Source organism: Heterodontus francisci, chromosome 6, assembly GCF_036365525.1.
Source record: "Heterodontus francisci isolate sHetFra1 chromosome 6, sHetFra1.hap1, whole genome shotgun sequence".
In the NCBI taxonomy this organism is placed as follows: domain Eukaryota; kingdom Metazoa; phylum Chordata; class Chondrichthyes; order Heterodontiformes; family Heterodontidae; genus Heterodontus; species Heterodontus francisci.
Window position 1 is genome coordinate 54,101,911 of NC_090376.1, and position 17,120 is coordinate 54,119,030.

General features: G+C 41.1%; 1 protein-coding gene across 1 annotated transcript in view; it reads right to left on the minus strand.

Moving 5' to 3' along the window:
- rnf17 (ring finger protein 17) overlaps window positions 1-17,120 on the minus strand; it is a 209,787-nt gene that overhangs the window by 25,168 nt on the left and 167,499 nt on the right. The window contains exons 30-32 of the mRNA XM_068033701.1: window positions 16,517-16,632; window positions 13,244-13,476; window positions 4,002-4,165 (exon numbers count right to left, since the gene is read on the minus strand). Of these exons, the coding sequence (XP_067889802.1) occupies window positions 4,002-4,165; window positions 13,244-13,476; window positions 16,517-16,632 (513 nt within the window). The remainder of the gene's footprint in view (window positions 1-4,001; window positions 4,166-13,243; window positions 13,477-16,516; window positions 16,633-17,120) is intronic.

A 17,120-nucleotide genomic window follows, 5' to 3' on the forward strand; every position in this document is an offset into this window, starting at 1 on the left:
TTACTGGAATTCCCTACTTACCACCATTTTGGAAGCACCATCGCCACAAGAACCCTAGAGTACGTCTTCTCAGAACATTAGGAATAGGCAATAAATGCAGCCTCACCCACAAACAAAAAACATAAAAGTGGTGTGCAAGAGGGAATATTTGCTGGCATCAATAAAGATGGAGGATAAAGGGAGGGGGGGGGGGGGTGGGGGGAGGGATTCCCTGGGTGTAGGATAATCAGGCTTAAGAGTCTGAAAGGATTGGTAAGGGGACCTGGGAGCAAGAAGATGGGCAAAGGGATTGTTCTGAAGTGCAAGAAACCTGGTTACAGGTATCTGATGGTCTGGCAGAATTGGGGCTAGGTTTTTAGAGCTGTGGAGTTTGAGCCTGGCAATGCGTTTTAGGTAGAGAGGGTGCAGAAGTAGGAAACTGGTCACTGGTCCCTCAGAGGTTTTAAATCAATTTCAAATCTGCTCCTTGGACTGAGCTGGCGACTGGCTCTTAGTTGCTTAAGGCATAGATTTCCAATGAGATGGCCCCATGAAATCAGAAATGTGAGGGCAAATACACAGAAAGGCTCTCTCAAAATATGCAGAAAGACTCCCCCATGCACACAGAAGAAACAGGCTTGTTCCCAAATTGAGACCCCTCCAATTCCCAAAAACACACCCTCCCAAAACAGCTTGTAAAGTTTAGCTCTTCAAAATTCATGGGTATGAATCTATTGGTAAAAGCTCTCCAAGTGATGGATTTTAACTGTTTCCATACACAAAAAGCAAGAATTCCCCAGACACACAAATAAAGGGAGGCTCCCAAAACATAAAAGCAACATTGCATTCCTATTAACAAAAAAAAAAGCCCCTCTTCAAACAAAATATGCTTGCCCTCATCCCATCCTCTGCCAGAGCCAAGACGAACATGCTTTGGCTCTTCAAAATTCCTGGGCTGGAGGACTGGTAAAATCCAGAGAGTAGACTTTTCCAATCCTCCTAATCCAGGATCTTTAAATGGGTCAGACTGAAAGTTTGTCATCTTTGTGCATAAGAAAGGAACCGGAGCTTAAAGAATCCCTACTGTAAATACAGTACAAGTGCACTCGGCACAAAAAGACCACAGCTTGACAATAAACAATGGCAATAGATATGACAAGTCTTCAGTTGCAACATCCAAAGCAAGCATCAACTGTGGGCCATTTAGCATGGTCATCTCCAAGCCGCTAACCAGTGAGATATTCGATCAAAGAATGAAGCAGAAAGGTAATTCTCCCGAACTGAACGAAATGGTTAGTCTTTTGGATAAGGATGTGAATGGTCGCTTTCCTCATTCTATGAAATTCAACTTGGCATACACATACAAAAAAAGCCATGATTCCATACAGGAACATAATTTTTTTCCTGTAAGACTTTTAATTCGCAATTTTAAAAACACTAGTGCCCTGTCTTAACTTCAAAAAGGTAGAGATTGTGGTCACATTTCTGCGTATAGGTTAACTGGGAGTCTGTAGTTGCAAATGCTTAGCATAAATGAGTTCTGGTTGTTTAATGTTGCTGTGCCCTGATGGCTCACTTTGACTACCAATGCATTTAAAATAGATTTTTGTATCATCTGCAGCCACTGAAGTCTGTTGTCATGACGTTTCTTAGTAATATAGCAGGTAAACCACTTATCTCAACTTTCTGGACTGGAGAAAATTGTGCATGAAGTTTCATGCAATTTGCGTCTATATAGCACCTTTAAGGTAAACATGCCAAGGTGCTTCACAGCAGTGTTATCAAACAAAATGTGACACTGAGCCACATAGGAATATTAGGGTAGATGACCAAAAGCTTTCTCAAAAAAGTAGGTTTTCAGGCACACCTTAAAGCAAGAGAGAGATAGAGACGCGGAGAGTTTTAGGGAGGGAATTCCTGGGATTAGGGCCTACTGCTGCTCCTAATTCGTATATTCGTATGGGGTAGATGGGAGTGTGGAATTCGAGACACAAACAGATCAGCCATGTTCTTACTGAATGGCGGGGCAGGCTAGAGAGGCCTAATGGCCTACTTCTACTCCCAATTTTTATTTCTTACGTATGTAGATTATGGCCTCGGCAGCTGAAGGCACAGCTGCCAGTGGCATGATCAAAACAAGGAATGCACAAGAGGCCAGAATTGGAGGAGCTCAAATATCTGAGGGTTGAAGGGATGGAGTGGGTTCCAAAAATAGGGAAGGGCAAGGCCATGGAGGGATCTGAAACACAGGATGAGAATTTTAAATTTGAGGTGTTGCTTAACCAGAAGCCAGTGTAGATCAGCAAGCACAGGAGTGATAGATGGAAGTGTGAGTTAGGATACAGGTAGCAGAGTTTTGGTTAACTTAAGGTTACAGAGGATCATTGATAGGTGGTCAGCCAGGAGTGTGTTGGAATCAAGTCTAGAATTAACAAAAGGTATGAAGTGGAAGGATATAACATCCTTCCACTTGCTATCTGTGGCACATTGTTTTTGGATTCTGCTAAATATTCAAGTCCTTTTTCAGTCATTTTATCATAGTGCCACTTGGTAATCTTGTGCTCCCAACAGTGAACCATTCTTGAAGAAAGTACAAGCTGGAGAATAATACTATGTCATATAACCTTATTCTGATCAGCAATGAATATTCCTTATAATGCCATTATCATTATTCTATCTTTTTAATATAATTCCACGACCATCATTTAAAAAGAACACAAAGGGCTCTTTTACTTGACTCTAAGCTTTGATATAAATTTAAATGATTTTAATTATGATTTAAGAAAAAATTCACATGGAAGCTCCACGGGGCCTGCCACCTGCCATTGCCCACTCGCCAATGTTCCCGACGGCAGAGGGGCTTTAAAATCCAGCTGAATATGTACAGATGCTTGGAATGACAGTGTTTCATTTCCTCATTAACGTTAATGCATACCACAAAAAACTCTCGTGATTTGTTGAGCAACAAGTCACAACTGCAAAGTTTCTAACTTTGCCCATGCACAATCTCCATGTGCTAGACAGCACAGCAACAATTCTTTTCTTTCTTTCTTCTTTCTTTCTTTTGGGCCTCCTTATCTCGAGAGACAATGGATACGCGCCTGGAGGTGGTCAGTGGTTTGTGAAGCAGCGCCTGGAGTGGCTATAAAGGCCAATTCTGGAGTAACAGGCTCTTCCACAGGTGCTGCAGAGAAATTTGTTTGTTGGGGCTGTTGCACAGTTGGCTCTCCCCTTGCGCCTCTGTCTTTTTTCCTGCCAACTACTAAGTCTCTTCGACTCGCCACAATTTAGCCCTGTCTTTATGGCTGCCCGCCAGCTCTGGCGAATGCTGGCAACTGACTCCCACGACTTGTGATCAATGTCACACGATTTCATGTCGCGTTTGCAGACGTCTTTATAACGGAGACATGGACGGCCGGTGGGTCTGATACCAGTGGCGAGCTCGCTGTACAATGTGTCTTTGGGGATCCTGCCATCTTCCATGCGGCTCACATGGCCAAGCCATCTCAAGCGCCGCTGACTCAGTAGTGTGTATAAGCTGGGGGTGTTGGCCGCTTCAAGGACTTCTGTGTTGGAGATATAGTCCTGCCACCTGATGCCAAGTATTCTCCGAAGGCAGCGAAGATGGAATGAATTGAGACGTCGCTCTTGGCTGGCATACGTTGTCCAGGCCTCGCTGCTGTAGAGCAAGGTACTGAGGACACAGGCCTGATACACTCGGACTTTTGTGTTCCGTGTCAGCAACAATACTACCTTCATATAGATATAATTCCATGACCATCATTTAAAAAGAACACAAAGGACTCTTTTACTTGACTCTATGCTTTGATATAAATTTAAATGATTTTAATTATGATTTAAGAAAAAATTCACATGGAGGCTCCATGGGGCAGTGAGCCCTTTCACTGGTAAAAGACAACTCAACACCAAATTTAGTTTTGTCTACCATTTTCAGGCTTCCACAACCCTAAACTTTAACAGCATACTTAAAAATGCATAAACACACACTGTACGTATCTCACCTTAACGGATCCCCCAATCACTTCCAAAATCCTTCCTCTGTACCAGAGTGTATCAGAACCCTTAACAATGCAGCCTTCTCTTTTGCTGTAACAATATGGTTTCAGAAATGGTAGAACTTTGAAACTGGTCTGGATAGCACTGGACAACATGGTGAATTGCTCTTCTGTATTCAAAAGATTAAAAATGCAACAGTTAGGAAGAGTTACCAATTTGTAAGGTTTTAAAAAAAAAAAAGGGACAACAGCTTCATGAAGCTGCGGCAAAAACAAATATGGTAAATAATGCTATGCGCCGTGTTACCACTTGTAAGTAACACGATGAAAATGAACAATTGTGAAATCATATCAAGGCAATACCTTACAAGCCTCCAGTGCCTAGAATGCAGGGGGGAAAAAAGTTCTTATCTAACCATGGGTTTTCAAAAAAAAAAAACTGAGTTTTGTCTATGGCAGTGCATATCTGTAGCAATCTGATGGGAGCACGATAACCTGTAGTCATAAAATTTCTAGTCATTGATCTTTCATCTTGATACACATGGTTAACATTTTCCTATTGGTCACTGCTAAAAGTGCTGTCTTTCAGTGGGCATGTTTAAACCTACACTAAACAGTGCTCAGTTCACTGTGGTTGACAGGATCCTCTACCGTGTCCACCTAATTTCCTGCACTTCTGCTCTCACCTTTCCCTCCCTCCCAGAACCGCGACAGGGTTCCTCCCCTTGTCCTCACTTTCCAACCCATCAGTCTCCATGTCCAAAGGATCCTCCATCACCATTTCCACCAACTCCAGCACGATGTCACCACCAAACACATCTTCCCCTCCCCTCAGCATCCCAAAGGGACTGTTCCTTCTGCGACACACTGGTCCACTTCTCAATCACCCAAGACACCTTGTTCCCCTTCCCACGGCACTTTCCCATGCAACTGCAGGAGGTGCAATACCTTCCCTTTTAACTCCTTTCTCCTCACCATCCAAGGTAGACAGTGATTTACTTGTACCTCTTTCAATTAGTATACTGTATTTGCCACTCACAATGCGGTCTCCTCTACATTGGGGAGAGGAAACGCAGATTGGGTGATCGCTTTGCGGAACACATCTGCTCAGTCCACAAACATGACTCAGAGCTTCCAGTTGCTTGCCATTTTAATTCACCACCCTGTTCTCATACCCACATTTCTGTCCTTGGCCTGCTGCAGTGTTCCAGTGAAGCTCAAAGCAAGCTTGAGGAACAGCACCTTATCTTCCAATTAAGCACTCTACAGTTTTCTGGACTCAACATTAAATTCAATAATTTCAGACCACAAGCCCCATTTTATTTACTTTTACTTTATTAATTTTTTAACCACGCACTAGTCTTAAACTTGTTTTTCATGTTTTTGCTTTTGGACAGAGCTGCTCATTATTCTGCCATTAGCACTCTCTCTGGACAAATGCTTTGTTTTTTTAACTACAACTAATCAGCAGTCGATTTGCCTTTTGTTCCATGACATCTTTGTCACTTAATCTCTCCTGCCCTCCGTCCTAGCACATACCTTCCCTTTTGTTCTTCTACCCCGCCTCCCCCTCACTTGCTCAAACACTGTTACATTTCTAACTTTTGACAGTTCTGATGAAAGGTCACAGAACTGAAATGTTAGCTCTGTTTCTCTCTACACAGATGCTGCCAGACTTGCTGAGTATTTCCAGCACGTTCTGTTCTCATTTCAGAGTTCCAGCATCTGAAGTATTTTGCCTTATTTTAGTGCTCAGTTCTATACTGTTTCTGGGACTAACAACCCCACATGACAGCAATTGCCACAAACCTTGACCCAGGGCTTAGCAGGAGTCCCAGCAGAGGCCTACATATTCCTATAGTCCACTCCTTTGATGTTAGTATTGGATCTCCTGCTGTCCTAGCCTAGGAGGAGGGCTTCAACACAATGAACAGATGCAGGACAACCTGGCCATCAAGGTGGTAAAATCTGCATGTGAGGTACTATGCCCCAGTGTCTCAGTCCTAAGTCCCTACTATCAACTGATATTTGTGGGTGCTCACACCAGGACTGCAGAAGGTTCACTGACAAATTCCATTAGCAAACAAATATAATCTGAGCGGCTTCATATGGGCACCCATTTGTCCATACCCTAGACATGAGGAACATGAGGCTGTTGGAAATGCACTACAGAATCCCAGTCAGAAGTAGACAGAACAGCAAAGATGTAGGCAAATTGCTTAGAAATGCAGAACTAATTGTGCAGAGTTTCAACGACCCTAATATTAACTGTGATAAAATCAGTGTAAAAAGGATAGAGGACATAATTCTTAAAATGCATTCAGAAGAAGTTCAGCCCAACAGAAGGGGCACTTCTGCATTTAGTTTAGGCAATGAAGCAAGACAATGGAAAGGATATCAGTGGATGAGCATTTTGGTAGATCATAATTCATAGAATCATAGAATGCTTACAGCACAAGAGGCCACCATTTGGCCTGTCATTTCCATGCCGGCCCTCCAAGAGTTACTCTGGTATTCACACTCCCCTGCCTTTTCCCCATAGTCCTGCAAATTTTTTCTCTCAGGCAGTGCATTTCAGAACCTAACCACTCGCTGCATTACAAAGTTTTTCCTAATGTCACCGTTGCTTCTTTTGCTAATCAAGTGAAATCAGTGTACTCTGGTTCTCAACCCTTCCACCAATGGAAATGGCTTCTCCCTATCTATTCTGTCCAGACCTCTCAATTTTGAAGACCTTCATCAAATTTCCTCACAACCTTCCCTTTATGGAGAACAGCCCCAGCTTTGGGATATTTCAAGAAGCGGGAAGGGCAGTGGCTCAGCCACCCACCAGCTATGGTAATTAACTGGCCTATTATTGCTCATTTTATGCCCTCATCGACATTTTACTGACATTGGAATGCCACCCCCCCCCCCACCCCACCATGCACGAGACAACCGCCAGGTGCATCGAAGCAGCCTACCAGTGGCTTTCCAGGCGGGCCTTCCTTTGTGGGGACTCCATGTCACTTGAATGGCCCCCTGACAATAATGGCCGCCACCCAGCTCAGACATCACTGGAGGACCTCAGGAGGTAGTAATCTCTAGATTACTCCCAATGCCATGCACTAATCAGTACAGAAAGATGAGGATAGAGCAGATGAATGCGTAACTGGAGAGATGGTGGAGGGTGGGCTTTAGATTTCTGAGACATGGGAGCAATTCTGGGGGGAGATGTGACCTGTACAGAGGCAGGACCAATGCCCTTGCGGGATGGTTTGATAGTGCTATTGAGGAGGGTTTAAACTAACTTGGCAGAAGGATGGGAACTAGGGGTTAACATTAGAGAGGAAAAACATGGTGCACAATGAATCAAGAGAGACAGATAGCACTAGAGAAAGTAATAGCAAGGTATTAAATGAAGTCAGAGCAAGAGGGAATGCAATAAGGTCTAAATTTGGTTTACAGTGCATATGTGTGAATTTACAAAAGTGTGGTAAATAAGGTTGGTGAGCTGTAGGCACAAGTAGCCAAGTATTATGTTATGGCGACAGAGACCTGGTTCAGAAAAAGGGCAGGACTGGGTACTAAAGATTCCTAGATACAAGGTGTTCGGGATAGATCTGAAGGAATGAAAGCAGGAGGGGTGGCAGTATTGATTAAGGATAATATTACAGTGCCGGAGAGGGAGAGAGCGAGAGGATGTCCAAGAGGAGTCAAGGAGAGATCTATGTGGTTTGGGCTAAGAAACAAGAGAGACAGCATTACACTACTGGGTGTATTCTACAGGGCACCAACTGGTGGCAAAGATATAGAGGAAGAAATTTGTAAGGAATTTAGAGGTGTGCAAGAATTATATTGTAGTTATAATTGGAGACTTTATCCCAAAAGAGATTGAGTAGTCATAGGTAAAGGACAGAGAGAACGACGAGTTTCTCAAGTGCATTCAGGAAAATTTTCTACACCAGCCCAAAGAGGAAGGAGGCATTGCTGGATCAGCTTCTGGGGAATGAGGTGGGACAAGTGGATCAAATGTCAGTAGAGGGGGCAGTGATCATAGCACCATAAGGTTTCGGTTAGCTATGGAAAAGGACAAGACGCAATCCAGAATAAAAATAATTAATTGGGAGGGCCAATTTCAATGGGGTGATAACAGATCTGGTCCAGGTAAATTGGAATCAAAGATTAGAACCACAGAAAAATTACAGCACAGAAGGAGGCCATTCAGCCCAGCGTGTCCATGCCGGTTGGGAAAAAATTAGCCGCCCAATCTAATCCCACCTTCCAGCACTTGGTCCATAGCCTTGCAGGTTACAGCATATCACGTGCATATCCAGGTGCCTTTTAAAAGAATTGAGGGTTTCTGCCTCCATCACCGTTCCTGGGAGTGAATTCCAGACACCCATCACCCTCTGGGTGAAAAAGTTTTTCCTCATGTCCCCCTTCTACCAATCATCTTAAATCTATGCCCCCTGGTAATTGACCTCTCCACTTGGGGAAACAGGTCCTTCCTGTCTACTCTCTAGGCCTCACATAATTTTGTACACCTCTATTAAGTCACCCCTCAGCCTCCTCTGTTCTAAGGAAAACAACCCTAGCCTATCCAATCTTTCCCCATAGCTGCAACTTTCAAGCCCTGGCAACATTCTTGTAAATCTGCTCTGTACTCTCTCCAGAGCAATTATGTGCTTTTTGTAACGTGGTGACCAGAACTGCACGCAAATACTCCAAATGTGGCCTAACCAGCATTTTATGCATATACAATCCAAAAAACAAACAGTTCACCACTACTGTTTCTCCTGCCACTCTCCCTTTGTTCCCACGGGTTTTAACTTTGCTGACAAGTCTGTTTATGTGGCACTTCATCAAATACCTTTTGGAAGTCCTCTCCATTATTTCACTGAAAACTCAATCAACTTAGTTAAACACGATTTGCCTTCAACAAATAACTGTTGGCTTTCTTAATTAATCCACACTTGTGACATGACTGTTATTTTTGTCACGTATTATTTTTTCTAAAATATCCCACCGCAGAGGTTAAACTGACTGGCCTGTAGATGCTGCACATTTAAGATGCAACATCTGCAATTCCCCAGTCCTCTGGCACTATCCCTGTATCGAAAGAGGATTTAGAAATCGCTGACCAGTGCCTCTGTAATTTCCACCCTTACTTTCCTCAGTATCCTCTAAAGCATCTTATCCAGTCCTGGTGACTTACAACTTTAAAGTGCAGCCAACCTTTTTAATACCCATTCTTTATCAATTTTTAACATATCCAGCATCTAAGCTGTCTCCCCTTTCACTATGACTTTGGCAGCATCTTCCTTGGTAAAGACAGATGCAAAGTAGTTGTTTAGTACCTCAGTCATGCTCTCTGCTTCCATGTGTAAATCCCCCTTTTGGTCCCGAATTGGCCCTACTCCTTTTACCATCCTTTTACTATTTATATTCCTATAGAAGACCTTTGGCTGCCAGTCTCTTCTCAGACACTCTCTTTGCTGCTCTCATTTTTTTTTCACTTCCCCTCTGAACTTTCTATATTTAGCCTGGTTCTAACTTGTCTTATCAACCTGACAACTGTCATATGCATCCTTTTTCTGCTTCATCTTGTTCTCTATCTCTTCAACCAGGGAGCTCTGGATTTGTTTGTCCTACCTTTCCCTCGATTTGTACCTGAACTATCTCTTCTTTTAAAGGGAGCCTATTATTCAGTTACAGTTATGCCTACCAAGAATACAGGACAGGTACCAGATGATTGGAGGTCTGTGAACGTTGTCCCATTGTTTAAAAAGGGTGTGAGGGATAGGCCAAATAATTATAGGCCGATCAGTCTGACCTCGGTGGTGGGTAAATTGTTAGAATCTATTCTGAGGGACAGGATAAACTGCCATTTACAAAGGCACAGATTAATCAGGGACAGTCAGCATGGATTTGTTAAGGGAAGGTCATGTCTTACTAACTTAATTAAGTTTGTTGAGGACGTAACAAGAAGGATTGATGAGGGTAGTGCCGTGGATGTGGCTACATGGACATTAGTAAGGCATTTGACAATGTCCCACATGGCAGACTGGTCAGTAAAATGTAAGCCCATGGCATACAAGGGATGTGGCAGGTTGGATCCAGAATTGGCTCAGGGCCATGAAACAAAAGGTAGTACTCGACGGATGTTTTTTGTGAATGGAAAGCTGTTTCCAGAGACATTCCAATGGACTCAATGTTGGGTCCCTTGCTGTTGGTGGTATATGTTGATGATTGGGACTTAAATGTGGGAGGCATGATTGGGAAATTTACTGATGACACAAAAATTGGCCGTGTAGTTGATCGTGAAGAGGATAGCCATAGACTCCAGAAAGATTTCAATGGTTTGGTTGAGTGGGCAGAAAAGTTGCAAAGGGAATTCAATCCAGATAAGTGTGAGGTAATGCACCTGGGGAGGCCAAATAAAGCGAGGAAATACACAATAAATGGGAGGATATTAAGAGGGGTAGAAGAAGTGACAGACCTCGGAATGTACGTCCACAGGTCCCTGAAGGTGGCAGGTCAGGTAGATAGAGTGAAGAACGCATATGGAATACTTTCCTTTATTGGCCAAAGTATAGAATTCAAAAGCAGGGACGTAATGTGGTGGGATCAACGCACAGTTAATTCAACCCCGTCGCTCAACATGTCATTTAAAACTTTCCAAATTAAAGAAAGACCCAGCCAAATTGTACCATCTATTAAACCTCGAATGAGGCTAATCAAACCAGGTGTCTTTAAATCAATAAATTAACTCTTTAATTAGAAGAACTAAATTCTTAAACACTATGAAGATATAAACAACATTTAAAAAATAGAAAAAATTAGAGTCCTTGCAAATTTACAGTCCAGTGTTGCTCGAAGTCCTCAAAGGATGGTGCTTTCCTTCTTCAGCGAATTTCAACAATTTCAACAAACACTTTCAATAGAAACAATCTAACTTTAGAGTTTGTTGAGGAATAAAAGATTGTCACAGTCTAACTTCCCTTTCTTCAATTTAAATTACCAGAAATCTCTGTTTTGGCTTGATGTTTTAGAATTTTGAGAGATAAAAAGTAACCAGACTAACATCCTGTGAGGACTTCGAGCAACACTGGACTGTAAATTTGCAAGGACTCTAATTTTTTCTATTCTAAATGTTGTTTATATCTTCAGTGTTTAAGAATTTAATTCTTCTAATTAAACAGTTAATTTGTTGATTTAAAGACACCTGGTTTGATCAGCCTCATTCGGGGGTTAATAAATGGTACAATTTGGCTGGGTCGTTCTTTAATTTGAAAAGTTTTAAATGATATGTTAGCCAATCTGTGGAGCTACGGGATTGAATTAACAGTGCGTTGATTCCACCACAATCAGAATCATATATTTTGATTGGGGGCTTTGACTGGAGCGGTCGGTTGTAACAGGGGTCTGAACAGTAGATTGGGAGAAACTGTTCTCATCAGCAGAAGTCGAGAACCGACAGTGAATTAAAGTGACTGGCAAAAGAACCGGAGGTGCCATGAGGAGAAACTTTTTCTTTAACAAAAAAAGCGAGTGGCTAGGATCTGGAATGTGTGGTGAGCTGATGGTGGCAGATTCAATCATGGCTTTCAAAAGGGAATTGAATAATAATCTGAAGAGAAATTTTGCAGGGCTACGGAGAAAAGGCAGCAGAGTGGGAATAGCAGAGTTCCTCTTACACTGATCCGGCACGGACAAGATGGGCTAGACAGCCTCCTTCTGTGCTGTACCATTCTATGATTCTATCAAGTGTGAGTAAATACATTGGGGAGATCAAACAAGGCAAGGGAAAACACAATAAATTTTAGGATACTGAAGTGTAGAGGAGCAGAGGGACCTTGGCGTGCATGTCGACAGATTCCTGTAGGTCTTAGGACAAGTGTATAAGTTAGTTAAGTCAGAAAAAATAATATTTTCGTTTGTTAGCTGAGGTCTGGAATATAAGAGCAGGAAGGTTATGCTAGAATAAAAACAAGACATTCTGGAAATGCTGAGTATTTCAGATTTCCAGCAGCTGCAGTATTTTGCTTTTATTTTAAGGTTATGCTAGAACTGCATTAAACACTAATTGGGCCAAAACTAGAGCACTGCATACAGTTCTTGTCACTATGTTACAGGAAGGATTTGATCACACTAGAGACGGTACAGAGGAAATTTCTGAGGATGTTGCCAGGAATGGAGAATTTTAACTATGAGGAAATATTGGATAGGTTGGGTTTTTTTTTCTTTGGAACAGAAAAGGCTGAGGGGGGATTTAATTGAGCTGTATGTAATTTTGAGGGACCCAGACAGATTGGATAGGAAGGACCTATTTCCTTTAGCAGAGATCCATAACTAGGGAACATAAATTTCAAGTAATTGGCAAAAGGATTAGAGGGGAATTGGAGAATTTTTTTTTTCCCCCCCAGAGGGTGGTGGGGTCTGGAGTTCACTGCCTGAAATGGTAGTAGAGCCCTCATTGCATTAAAAAAAACTTTGATATGCACTTGAAGCGTGGTAAACTACAGGGCTACAGACCAAGAGATGGAAAATGGAATTAGACAAGATAGCTCTTTTTCAGCTAGCAGAGACATGATGGGCCAAATGGCCTCCTTCTGAGCCATAAATTTTCAATGCTTTTACCTACAATGCATCTAAGATGCATGGTGGCATTGATGGACTGGTGCTGACTATCATCCAGAGGCTTAATGTGTGGGGATTACTTTAATCAAAGATCAATGTAGTCAGTCCAAGTTAGTTCCAAAAGGGAGATGCAAGTGGTACTTGGGGGGCGGCGGGGGGGGGGGGGGGGGGAAAGAGGAGGAGAGGAAAGAGGTAAAATCAAATATTCATGCAAAATTAAGTTGAGGTTACAAGGATAAAAATATTGTTTTGGGTATTACTTGAGTTTAAAATAATTTAAAATAAAACTAAATCATGAAGTATGGAATAAAACAACAACCAGAAAATACTCGCAAAATTTACTGAAAAAGCACACTAAATATCTAAACTATAAAATCTTTTTCCTCAAGTGGAATATACAGATAAGTTCTCCTTTATAAATGATAAAGAAAAACAAGACGACAGAATTAAATTGCAAGTCAATATGGTTAAAGTAAGATCAGAGTGATTCTTCATTATTACATATGGAGATGTTTAAAACTACCATAGATTTTACAGTAATAGTTCATGTGATATTCAACAGTTCTTTCTTTTAGCCAAGCATGAGTTACTATCTTCATTCAAAACTTTGATGGTTTATAACTTACTCAATGACACTGCCATTCCATAGATGATTCCATCATCACCAACACCTGTTATTTCAACCTCGAAGATATTCACATTTGGCAGGACAGGTGATTTGTATATTTTTTTGGATGACAGGTGATTTTCATGATTGGGTGTCGAATATTCACCAATTTCAGTTGCTTGGCCCAATGACTGTTGCCTGTCATTTTGCTTCAGATCAGTACGTCGTGCTCTATCATCTGGTGCAGTTGAACTTAAAGTGAACACAAGCAACTGGTCAGGTCTGAAGGTTTAAAATCAATCTATGACTCAGAGTAAAGAATGCATTTTAAGCTAAATGACTATAGTTTCCATACTTAAAACACTGATAACTTCTAAACTCAGATATAGTTAAATCCACTTAAAACTAAATCTAAAATAAGCAAACCTTCATCAAATCTTACTTTCATAGCTCATTCTCAAAAGTAGTTTATTTTATTGACATTTTTCAATAATACATTTGTTTTCTTAGCAACAACCTCCTCTAGTGAAGATATTATTCTCACTGATATTCCCCTGTAAAATTATTTTAAGTGTAATCCATATAACCTGGCAACAGGTTAAAAAGTCAATTAACAAAACTTACCAAGTTTAAATAATTCAAAACACTGATCACTGAACAGTACAAACTAAATATTGGCAGTTGACATTATTTCAGAATGCAAATGAATGTGGAATGTTGACTTCAATTCTTAACCTACCAACTGTAGCATCCTGTACACTGAATCTAAGGAGTTAAAAGCTGAGGCCGCAGCAAGTCACTTAGTTTCAATTCCAATCCAACTTTTGTACTAAGAACCGTACAATTTTACACTAACTGGTCAACTTGAAAAAAGTGTCATTAAGGACAGGAGGATATTTTTTTGGGCAAAGTTACATACTTTCACTACCTTGAGAGAGATTACCTAACTGGTAGGAGCTTCATTCTTCAAATCATATGCCATGCTCCACAAAACATAAGAGTTTAGCTTAGCAAGTTATGGGGAAACCACGTGCATGCTGAGAAAGCACATGAAAATGTCATAATAGTGTCATTAATATAAAAGCCCCAGAACTTACATCATTTTGACTGGAATCTAAACTGAAGTCAACTAACCATTTAACTAAACAAAACAATACTAGAGGGAGAGCTGCACACGAATAGTGCATAGGATGCACAAAAGATGAAGACTAGCAGGTATATAATTTATACTTCTTCCTCATTCCACATTCTCTAGAAGCCAGAACATATAAACAGTAGTACAAAATTTGGAGAGAAGGGCCCCTATTTGGTGCCTTTGCACCAGCTGTCAAGAGTCATCATCCCATGCACTGTGTGCTGCAGTTAAATTGAGAGATAAATTGAGGACTGTTCTATATGGCAGCCTTGCATTTACAACTGATTGATCGTGCGATCAGAGGTATTTCCAGGGACCAACAATGAATGAATGGTTGATACTGCCTATATTGCTTGTGCAAGAAATTAACTTGAGGCTCTATTATCTATATAGTGTAAACAATATTTCAATTTTGAATTCCTGTAATTCTTGATCTCAATATAAAAATCAGACGCAGAGACCTATAAAGTACTAAATCAAGTATGGTTTGCCTATAATAATGCCTGCAATATGGAACCTCAACCAAAACTAAATGTTAACCGTTAAAATAAAAGCAAAATACTGCGGATGCTGGAAATCTGAAACAAAAACAAGAAATGCTGGAACCACTCAGCAGGTCTGGCAGCATCTGTGGAAAGAGAAGCAGAGTTAACGTTTCGGGTCAGCGACCCTTCATCGGTTCCGAAGAAGGGTCGCTGACCCAAAACGTTAACTCTGCTTCTCTTTCCACAGATGCTGCCAGACCTGCTAAATGTTAACCGTGTTAGTTTTGAAGAACTAAACAAAGTCCTTAACTGGGAATCAGTGAATATCTCTACCTGAGCAAAATAACCAAACAGCTTGCATAAAATCAGATCTGTAATTCCCGAGGATTAAATACAATTCAGTTGCGAACAAATGAAATAGTTGCAAAATGAGCCCAAGTACGACTGGATTTTGGAAACTATGCCAAACCGCTGTTGGAGATGCCTTGAAATATTCAAGATATCATCAGAGAGGATTTGGATGGCAACTGAACAAACATTTTGTTAAGCCCTATGGGAACTAATTAAAATAGCTATCACCAGGGACAGAATCATCAATAACCAGACTGTGAACTGAAATGTGGCTCAGTTGATTAATCAAAACTGTTCCATTTTAATAGAAGCGTGTCAATCCAAGAAGAACTTTGGTTCATTCAATGTAAACTGCAGCTTTCAAAGTCCCCTCAGAGTTCTGATACAACATTGCTATCCCTAACTGTGAAAGGTGTGTTGTAGCTTGGACCTTTTCCCTACCTTTTTGTTTTATCCTGAACTAAAGGCAGCTTCCATAAGGCAATCAGAAACTTCTTGTATATGCTGCTTATAGGTTAGCATGCTCTGATTTTAACAGCTAACTAGGTCAGTAGTATTTAAATGGTTAATAGGGACAAAATAACAGCAACATGTTAAATCTGCACAACAATTAAAATATAAATCAGTCCACAAAATGGTAAATATATCCTTTATGGATCCTATTTCGAAACTGCTAAACACAATCCATTAAGGCAAGGTTTGTTCCTTAGTAGGCCTTCCAGATACAATGTTGCAGAGGGCCAATGCAATTCTCAGCCCACCCATGAAGTTCAGATCTTCTTCCAGAACCACGATTGCAGCAAAATTGCCTAAAATTTATCCAGTCCAAAGGGTTCTCAAGTCAGAACTGTTTATTCTCCACGATTAAAGATACAATAGTAGGAATTACAGCATAGAATGCTGATAAGCAGATGGCAGCACTGGCTTCCCAGTATCCATTAATGCTTTCAACAAATGCAATTCAATTCATACTTAGAACAAAGCCCTCTAACTTAATTAATTGAGATCAAATGAACAGGCCAGGTCCTGTGGACATCACGTCCCTGAGCTTTTCATTTTAACTCGTTACTTCAAAATCTACCAATTGTATTGCCAATGCAAATTGGGAAATGCAACTTTTGTAAAGGGCTCTTACTTCCTGGCTCCACTTCTTTAAAACAAAAGTATTACTAGCAACACATTGAATACTTTCCCCACGTACCACTTGAGTCAAAATGGAACAAAAACTCATTCTTATGGTTAGAGACTTTCTTCGCCAAGTGAATTATTTTGGTAAAACAAATTACCCTTCATTCTTATATTAAATAGAAGAATTAGTTACATTTTCTGAGGTAAGGCGAGACCTTTCTTGATCAAATACTGTGCTATGTTAACAAACTGTCCAATTTCATCCTTGGCATAGAGTTTCACTGGCAGAGGCGATCTGGAAGATATGTCCTGCAAATTTTCAAAAAAAAAAAGTCAAGTTTAAACACAAGAGATACTTTGAACTGAAGTGTTAGTCATATCTCTTGAACCAACTTAATGCAGATCATTGGAAGTTACAAAGATTGGCAAAACTAAAACCTTAAAATATTAACTACCCAGCTTTATTTGTTTAGGAAGTTTCTTCAACATCAGGAAGAAAAAGGAGGGAGTCTGCTTTTCTGACTACCACAAATGATATCAGCTGACCGATGGCCTGCTAAATATGGAGACTTGGGGCTGGATTTTGTGAAGGAGGTGGGGCTCCTGACGCCAGGCAGAACACCGCCTCTGCATTTTCGCGGTCCTCTGAAGCAATCCTCCTAGGTTTTTAAATGCAAGTTTCAGAAGGCGGGATCCCTGTCCCTTTAAAGAGGGCTGGCAGCGCCAATGGGAGTGGTGGCCACTGCCGGTATTGCAAAGGCCTCAGACCCAGGCCCAGTGGTGGAACTCCAGACGAT